At 52.6% G+C, this 9,449-nt stretch overlaps 1 protein-coding gene and 1 pseudogene across 1 annotated transcript; one reads left to right on the forward strand and one right to left on the reverse strand.

Moving 5' to 3' along the window:
- The window catches only part of LOC135877976 (RING finger protein 112-like), a 1,138,053-nt pseudogene that overhangs the window by 637,115 nt on the left and 491,489 nt on the right, over nucleotides 1-9,449 (forward strand).
- On the reverse strand, nucleotides 2,623-7,421 carry LOC135876982 (nuclear factor 7, brain-like). The gene is made up of 6 exons (XM_065402298.1): nucleotides 7,008-7,421; nucleotides 6,407-6,502; nucleotides 3,910-4,143; nucleotides 3,565-3,587; nucleotides 3,328-3,452; nucleotides 2,623-3,164 (listed from the first exon to the last, which is right to left on the reverse strand). The coding sequence occupies exons 1-6, from the start codon at nucleotides 7,419-7,421 to the stop codon at nucleotides 2,623-2,625; spliced, it is 1,434 nt and encodes a 477-aa protein (XP_065258370.1).

Genomic DNA, 9,449 nt, shown 5'->3' on the forward strand with positions numbered 1-9,449 from the left:
CAATTGTTTCTATACTTTTTTACAAGCCAGACTATGAAATATTGTATATGAAATATTCATTGTATAAGTATACATACATCATTATATTTAAATATTCTATATAGCACATAATAGTTAAGTTTAATTTTGACTTAAATTTATATTCTATGAATATTCGGCTTGGGAGAACTAGATTCGTAATTTCTAATTTGGACTGATATTGATGTTTATTTTGAACCTTTTTTATTTTTTTTATCCATTTAAACTTTCTCAATTGCAGGAAATTCGGGGAGTGTCAGCTAATTATTTAGTGATCGTCTCTAAAGTTCACAAGCCACATTTTTCTTTGATTATCTGTCCATTTCGATTTTGTGGTCAGTTTGGGGGTGTGGACGGTGAAATTGACATTGACTGATACAAATGAGCTGATACAAATCCAATCCTTCCAAGCCTAAATAGTGTAGGGCTGATAACGTAAAAATTCAAAAAAATCAAAACGAAACATCACGTTGAAGCAAAAAAATCAAAATGCCCTGATCTGATTCTCCCCCCTCCCCGCCGTTCCCTCCTCCCCGAAATGTCATCAGAATGTTTCCATGGCATTTTTCCCCTACACAAACATGGTCCATCTTTGGAAAATTTCCCACCACCTCTAGCCAGAACCCAGGAGGCCTGGCTCCCACGCCGGTACCTTTAACACAAGCGCGTCTTCGCCTCTTATCACCCGCCCACCGATTATGAATCATAGAGCAGCATAGAAATCTGTCTCCTGTGAGGACCAAGCGCATATCTGCGGCGTTGTTTCAGATGATTCAGGGCCTAGTGCCAAGCTGTCACCGTGACCCCATCCACTCTTGATTGAAAACTTGCCAGGGATGGAAAATCCACCACAGCCCTGGGGAAATTGTTCCCATGGTGAATTCCCCTCCCTGTTACAAATTTGCACCATATTTCCCACCTGAACTGGTCTAGCTTCAGCCTCCAGCCATTGACTCATGTCAGACCTTTCTCTGCTAGACTGAGGAGCCCACGATCACGTCTGTTCCCCATGGAGGTACTTGTAGACCATGATCTAGTCACCCCGTGGCCTTCTCTTTGTTCCTCTAAACCCCTTGAGCTCCGGGAGTCTCTCACTCTAAGGCAGGTTGTCCAATCCTTTAATCATTCTCCTGGCTCTTCTCTGACCCCGCTCCAGTCAATCCACGTCTTTCTCGAGTGGTGGGCACCAGAACTGGACACAGGACACCAGCTGCGGTCGCACCAGGGCCAAATAAACCTCTTGGCGCCTACTGGCCGTTCCCCTGTTTGTGCATGCCAGGGTCTCACTAGCTGGATCTTTAGATCCTTTTCAGAGTCCCTGCTTGGCAGGATACAGTCTGGCCTTGCACTCGGCTCCTCTTGCTTTGGAGAACCAAACAGCTGGGGTTGATGGGTGTGACGTTATGAGTGTAATATAATATTTAGTTGGAAGGTGACAGGGCCAGAAAGAGTTAATTAACTCAGACTGACCTGACCCATGGGTGAACCTTAAGGACTGGTTAGGAAGATATGTAAATGAATAGAGCTTTGAAATGCAAGTCTGCATTGTGAGAGATCTCAAGGGGAGATGTTTGCTCAGGTCTTGTGATGTAAGCAAACAAGTCTTGTCTATTGCTATAACTTTAATTCAAAGATCAAAAAAGGAATATTAACATTTATAATGATACTTGAGTGAAATAGTATTATTGTCTCTATGTCTCTTTGAAGGTTGTGGTAACCTGTATCTGAACTGTTTAATGGATACATTACCCTGTGCTAATTGCCAGGATGTTTGGGAGAAAGAGAGTTAAGCCTATTGTTTTCTCAGGCCGAAAGGCTGCTGGAAATGTATAAGAACCCTGGGACACGATCCTACTTCATCTCAGATCTGCTTTGGGTTTCAAGAGGGGGAAACCTTAAGCCACAAGGATTGAGATCCCCAGTCATTGACTGGAGCCACCCTGAATATGGACTATTTCTAAAAGGACTTTTGGCAACTACAAGCTCACCTCTGCTATGTATCTGAGCCTCAAGAATTGAATTCAAGTCTGTCTGTATATTCATCTTTTAACCAACACTCTCTCTCTTTTCTTTTTAAATAAATTTTAGCTTAGTTAATAAGAATTGACTATAAGCGTGTATTTTGGAAAAGATCTAAGTTGTAATTCAACCTGGGTGTGTGGCTGATCCTTTGGGATTGGAAGAACCTTTTCTTTTATATGATGAGATAAGATTTTCATTAATCATCATCATATCTGACGTGTGTGTCTGGACAGAGGCCTGAGGCTGGGCACTTTAGGGGAACTGCATTGTTTGGACTTCTGAGTGACCAGTAAAGTACTATAGAAGCTGTTTTGTGCTGGTTGGTAAATCTAAGTATTGAAATATCCACCAGCATTTGGGGTTTGTCTGCTCCATGTTGTTTGCAGTTCACCCTAATTGAGTAACCTCAGCTGGCTCCCACGGGGAGCACCGTCACAATGGGTTTGAGAGTTTTTTTCGATGTGTAAGGTGGTGCTTATAAAGCCACTGGATGGCTCAGGGGGACAGGGAATGGGATACGGGGCCTTTCCCCTCTAGGGGGCGCTGGCTGCGATCTGGCCCCAGGGCAGAGGACTGGCTGGCTCAGGGCAAGGGGCAGATTTTCAGGGGGGTAGCGTTCCCCCCCGAATCGTAGAGCCCGGGGCAGAAATAGGGATACACACTCTCTGCAAACCGGGCACTGAACGTATAGAGGTGGGCCATGCCCTGGGCATCATAGAAGGAAACCTGGCCCCCTTCGTAGTCCAGGTACACCCCTATCCTGTGGGGCAGGGCCTGGGGGTGGAGCACCATTGGGGGCGTGTCCTTGGCCATGAGCTCGGCCCCGCCCCGGAGCCGAATGACCCAGAATCCCTTGCTGGGGGAGGCATGGAGCTTCCCTTTGTGGCTGACAGAGGCATGGACCACGCCCAGCGTCCACGCCGGCTTCTCCCCGACCTCCACCTCCCAGTAGCGCCTCCCGGAGGCGAACGCCCCTGCGCCCAGCACGGCCACGCAGAAATCGAAGCGGGCGGGAGTGTCGGGGAGGGGCCGGCGAAGGGGGCCGTCCCGGACCCAGGTGCGATCCTCCGAGAGAACCAGGCAGGGATGAGCCGTGGCAGGATCCAGCGTCACCCGGGGGAGATCTGGGGAGGGAAAAGGAGCAGGGGGGTATGGGGCAGGCTTGGTTTAACATGGAACCCCCCGGCCCACTCCCTGCAGCACAGCGCCCCCTAGTGCCGCACTGGGGCACTGGGTCCAGCCCTGACTGCCAGGGGAGAGCGCCCCCTGCTGAAACCCATCTCTTACCTATGTTGAGGATGGATTTCATCTCCTTCCAGGCAGTATACTGGATCGGCCCTTTGAATTGCCCCAGAGTCTGTGATAGGGACCCCGTATTCGGCCCACAAGGGGTAGCCGGTTGCTGCTTCATCCTATGTAAGAGGGAAGAACCGCCCCCACCCCATAGGGTGTGTTAGTGAGCAATGAGGATAGAGGTGTGGGGGGAATCAGGGAATGAAGCTGCTTCTGCAGTGGCAGACTTACCAGTCCAGGGAAGATTTTATGTCCTGTGAGGGGACGGACATGGAGAGAGAGAGACAAGGAATTAGTATAGTTCTGTCTCTTTAAGACACTGTGGGGCGCTGGGAGTGGCTGGCCAAGGGGATTGGGGAACGGGACACGGGGCTTTTCCCCTCTAGGTGGCGCCGGCTCCCATCCGGCCCCATGGTGAGGGACTGGCTGGATCAGGGGGGTGGGGAATGAGACACCGGGTCTTTCCCCTCTAGGGGGCGCCGACTCCCACCTGGCCCCATGGTAAGAGATTGGCTGGATCAGAGGTGTAGGGAATGGGAGACGGGGCCTTTCCCCTCTAGGAGGCGCTGGACTCACTGTCAGGAACTCCATGGTGTTCTGCTGGGGCAGGCGGGCCTGGGCCTCGGTGAGCATCTCCTGGGCTGCCTGGCATCTCCCCGCCAGCTCCTGCAGGTTCCTCTGCATCGCCCGCAGCTGGGCTCTGCCCGCCCGCCGCAGCTGATCCTGCCACTCCTCTTCCCGGGTGGCCAGCCAGCCCCGCAGCTTCCCGAACTCCGAGGAGATGTGATCCTCCAGGCTGAGCACCGTCGCCTGGAAAACACCGGCCAGCGGCTCTAACACCCCCAGGTACCCTCTAGCATCTCGTCAGCTAATACTGCAGGTACTCTAGCTAATACTCCCTGGGACCCAGCATCCCTTGAGCTAATACTCCCAGGTACCTTCCAGTATCCTTCTATAGCTAATACTCTCTGGGATGCAGCATCTGTCCAGCTAATACTCCCTGGTACTCAGCATTTCATGAGCTAATACCCCCCGACATCCTTCTACAGCTAATACGCCCCGGTACCTAGCATTGCTCCAGCTACTCAAGTACCCAGCAAATTTCTAGAGCTAATATTCCCAGGTACCTAACGACTTGCTGTGGCTAATACTGCCAGGCACACGGGTACCAAGGTCTTTCTCTAGCTAATGCTCCCAGGTCCTTAGTGTCTTTCTAAGGCAAATACTTCCAGCTATCCAGCATTTTCCCAGACCGAAGACTCCCACATACCCAGCATTTCTGTAGCTAATATGTCCTGGTACCCAGCAGCCTTCTATAGCTAGTGGTAATTAGCTTCCTTGTATAGCTAATAGTCCCAGGTACCTATCATCTGTGCATAGCGAACACCACCAGGTACTCAGGTACCCAATACCTCCATATAGCTAATACTCCCAGGTACCTACCATCTGTGCATAGTGAATACCCCCAGGTACTCAATATCTCCATAAAGCTAATACTCCCAGGTACCTACCATCTGTGCATAGCGAACACCACCAGGTACTCAGGTACCTAATAGCTCCATATAGCTAATTCTCCCAGGTAATCAGGAATTAACTTCACTATACACCAAGTACCTCACATTCTCTCTCAACTATGGTAAGACTCAAGGTACCCCACCCCCAACCCTATCCTTACTAGGGTGACCAGATGTCCTGATTTTATAGGACAGTCCCAATACTCAGGGCTTTTTCTTACATAGCTGCCTATTACCCCCTGTGATGTTATGAGTGTAATATAATATTTCATTGGAAGGTGACAGGGCCAGAAAGAGTTAATTAACTCAGACTGACCTGACCCATGGGTGAACCTTAAGGACTGGTTAGGAAGATATGTAAATGAATAGAGCTTTGAAATGCAAGTCTGCATTGTGAGAGATCTCAAGGGGAGATGTTTGCTCAGGTCTTGTGATGTAAGCAAACAAGTCTTGTCTATTGCTATAACTTTAATTCAAAGATCAAAAAAGGAATATTAACATTTATAATGATACTTGAGTGAAATAGTATTATTGTCTCTATGTCTCTTTGAAGGTTGTGGTAACCTGTATCTGAACTAATTTTAATTTATTTATTTTTAATTTTTTAATTTAATTTAATTTAAAATTTAAAAAAATTAATTTAAAAATTTAACTGTTTAATGGATACATTACCCTGTGCTAATTGCCGTGATGTTTGGAAGGAGAATTAAGCCTATTGTTTTCTCAGGCCGAAAGGCTGCTGGAAATGTATAAGAACCCTGGGACACGATCCTTCTTCATCTCAGATCTGCTTTGGGTTTCAAGAGGGGGAAACCTTAAGCCACAAGGATTGAGATCCCCAGTCATTGACTGGAGCCACCCTGAATATGGACATTGGACTATAACCTATGGACTATTTCTAAAAGGACTTTTGTCAACTACAAGCTCACCTCTGCTATGTATCTGAACCTCAAGAATTGAATTCAAGTCTGTCTGGATATTGATCTTTTAACCAACACTCTCTCGCTTTTCTTGTTTAATAAATTTTAGCTTAGTTAATAAGAATTGGCTATAGCGTGTATTTTGGATAAGATCTAAGTTATCATTGAACCTGGGTATATGACTGATCCTTTGGGGTTGGAAGAACCTTTTCTTTCATACGATGAGATAAGATTTTCATTAATCATCATCGTATCTGACATGTGTGTCTGGACGGAGGACGGAGGCTGGGCACTTTAAGGGAACTGCGTTGTTTGGACTTCTGAGTAACCAGTGAGGTACTATAGAAGCTGTTTTGGGCTGGTTGGTAAATCTAAGTATTGGACTAACCACCAGCGTTTGGGGATTGTCTGCCCCGTTTTGTTTGCAGTTCACCCTGATTGAGTGACCTCAGCTGGCTCCCACGGGCAGCACTGTCACCCCCCCCCCCCCCCGTCCTGATTTTTCAAACTTGCTCTCTGGTCACCCTAACCCACTCAGCCCTGCTGTCCCCCAGAGGGCTGCCTGCCTCCTCCCCAGAGTCTCTCAGGTGGGGGGAGTCAGGGATCCCGCCCTTCCGCGATCCACCCAGCCCTGGGTACCTGGTGGTTCCAAATCCTCTCTTCCTTCTCCGTCTTCAGCTTCAGGAGCCCAGCGAGGCTAGACTCCAGCTGGGCTATGGCTGAGGACAGCTCCTCCTACAGGGCAGCAAACAGGCTGGAGGTGAGGGTGGGGGATCACAGGCCAGCGCCCCCTGCTTTAACCCACTCGACCCCACTCTCCGAGCAGCGCACAGAACCCAGGAGTCCTGGCTCCCAGCTCCCCCTGCTCTAACCACCAGACCCCACTCCCCTCCCAGAGCCGGGGAGAGAACCCAGGAGTCCTGACTCCCAGCCCCCCCTGCTCTAACCACCAGACCCCACTGCCCTCCCCAAGCTGGGGAGAGAACCCAGGAGTCCTGACTCCCAGCCCCCCCTGCTCTAACCACCAGACCCCACTCCCCTCCCAGAGCCGGGGAGAGAACCCAGGAGTCCTGGCTCCCAGCCCCCCCTGCTCTAACCCACTAGACCCCACTGCCCTCCCCAAGCTGGGGAGAGAACCCAGGAGTCCTGACTCCCAGCCCCCCCTGCTCTAACCACCAGACCCCACTCCCCTCCCAGAGCCGGGGAGAGAACCCAGGAGTCCTGGGGCTCCCAGTCTCACCTGATGCTGCCCAGTGGCCTGGTGGATGGGGAGGAACCGGAGGTTTTCGTATGTGGCTGGTTCCCTGCAGAGCTCACCGGCGAATGCCCCACCCGCCACCTTCCAGGGTTCGCTGTGCTCCTGGCACCTGCCCCCTGGGCGCGCCCCCTCCTCTGCCCCACCAGGGCTCAGCCCCCTGGCCTGGTCGATCAGCTTCCTCAGCAGCCTGCAGGGGGCATATCTCCTGTCGGGGCAGGGCTGCCGGCATTCAGGGCAGGCCGGGGGGACACCCAGGGTGCCCCACGTTGTCTCGATGCAGCCCTGGCAGTAGACGTGGCCGCAGGGCAGGGTGACGGGATCCTGCAGCCAGTCCAGGCACACGGGGCAGGAGAATTCCTCGGAGAGAGACCCCAATTGGGGGGCAGGAGAGGCCATGGGGGGGCAGATCCTGGCTCCGGGCCCCCCTGCTCTAAACAGTAGACCCCACTGCCTCCCTGGGCTGGGGGGAGAAGCAGAAGTTGCTGTGCCTGTGCGCTCTGCAGGGAGGCCCAGGGAAAGGTGCGGCACAGGTTACATTTGCTCTACCCACAACCGAGTTTATCACTCCCAGGGTGTGGGCCTGAGATCTCTGCTCAACACACCCAGCCAGAGAGAGATGCTCAGAGATAGACACGGAGCCCCAGCCAAAACACACCCACACCCACAGGCTAACAGCCAGAATCTCTCTCTCTCTCTCTCTCTCTCTCTCACACACACACACACACACACACACACACACACGCGCGCTAACAGCCAGAATCTCTCTCTCTCTCTCACACACACACACACACACACACACACACACGCTAACAGCCAGAATCTCTCTCTCTCTCTCTCTCTCTCACACACACACACACACTAACAGCCAGAATCTCTCTCTCTCTCTCTCTCTCTCTCTCTCTCTCTCTCACACACACACACAGGCTAACAGCCAGAATCACACACACACTCACTCACTCACTCACTCACTCACTCACTCACAGGCTAACAGCCAGAATCTCTCTCTCACACACACACATACATGCTAAGAGCCAGAATCACACACGCACACACTCACTCACAGGCTAACAGCCAGAATCACACAGAAAGACACAGACACACACAGAGGCTAATAACCAGAATCACACACACACACAGAGGCTAACAGCTAGAATCTCTCTCTCTCTCTCTCTCTCTCTCACGCACACACACACTAACAGGCAGAATCACACACACACACAGGCTAAGGGCCAGAATCTCTCTCTCTCTCTCACACACACAGAGCCAGCCAAAAACGCACATGCACAAACATGCTTGCTAAGGGTCTCTCTCTGTCTCCGTCTCTCTCTCTCTCTCTCTCACACACACACACACACCCCGAGGTAGGTGATGAGCGGAGCCGGAGGCACCCCCGCAGCCCAGCAGGGGGCAGCCCGGCACTCGCTGGCTGGCAGCCCCGACAGAGCAGGTCTGGTGGGGATAAGATGTGTTTACCAACCGCAAACTCTAGGGGTAGGGTTGCCAGGTGTCCGGTTTTCGGATGGAACGCCCATTCGAAAAGGGACCCTGGTGGCTCCGGTCAGCACTGCTGACCGGGCCGTTAAAAGTCTGGTCGGCGGTGCAGCGGGCTAAAGCAGCTCCCCGCTTGCTCTGGCTCCGTGCGGCTCCTGGAAGCAGCGGCATGTTCCCCCTCCGGCTCCTACGCATAGGGGCAGCTAGGGGGGTCTGCACGCTGCCCCTGTCCCAAGCGCCGGCTCTGCAGCTCCCATTGGCTGGGAACCGCGCCTCTATGTAAGAGCCGGAGTGGGGACATGCCGCTGCTTCCGGGAGCTGCTTGAGGGAAGCGCTGCCCGGAGCCTGCACCCCGACCCCCTCCCATGCCCCAACCCCCTGCCCCAGCCCTGATCCCCCTCCCACCCTCCGAACCCAGCCCGGAGCCTCCTCCTGCATCTTAAACCCCTCATCCCCAGCCCAACCCCAGAGCCCGCACCCCCAGCCTGGAGCCCTCACCCCCTCCCGCACCCCAACCCCCTGCCTCAGGCTTGAGCCCCCTCCCACACTCTGAACCCCTCATCCCCAGCCCGGAGCCTCCTCCTGCACCCTAAACCCCTCATCCCCGGCCCCACCCCAGAGCCCGCACCCCCAGCCTGGAGCCCTCACCCTCTCCCGCACCCCAAGCCCCTACCCCATGAAAATAAGTGAGGGAGAGTGAGGGATGGAGGGGGGGAATGGAGTGAGTGGGGGCGGGGCCGTGGAGAAGGGGCGGGACAGGGGGCGGGGCAAGGGTATTCAGTTTTATGGGAGTAGAAAGTTGGCAACTCTATCTAGTGGTGACAAGAACCAGGAGTACTTGTGGCACTTTAGAGACTAACAAATTTATTAGAGCATAAGCTTTCGTGGGCTACAGCCCACTTCTTTGGACAATTCACCGCACCCTGGGGCTTC

The sequence above is a fragment of the Emys orbicularis genome, chromosome 4 (genome assembly GCF_028017835.1).
Source record: "Emys orbicularis isolate rEmyOrb1 chromosome 4, rEmyOrb1.hap1, whole genome shotgun sequence".
In the NCBI taxonomy this organism is placed as follows: Eukaryota; Metazoa; Chordata; order Testudines; family Emydidae; genus Emys; species Emys orbicularis.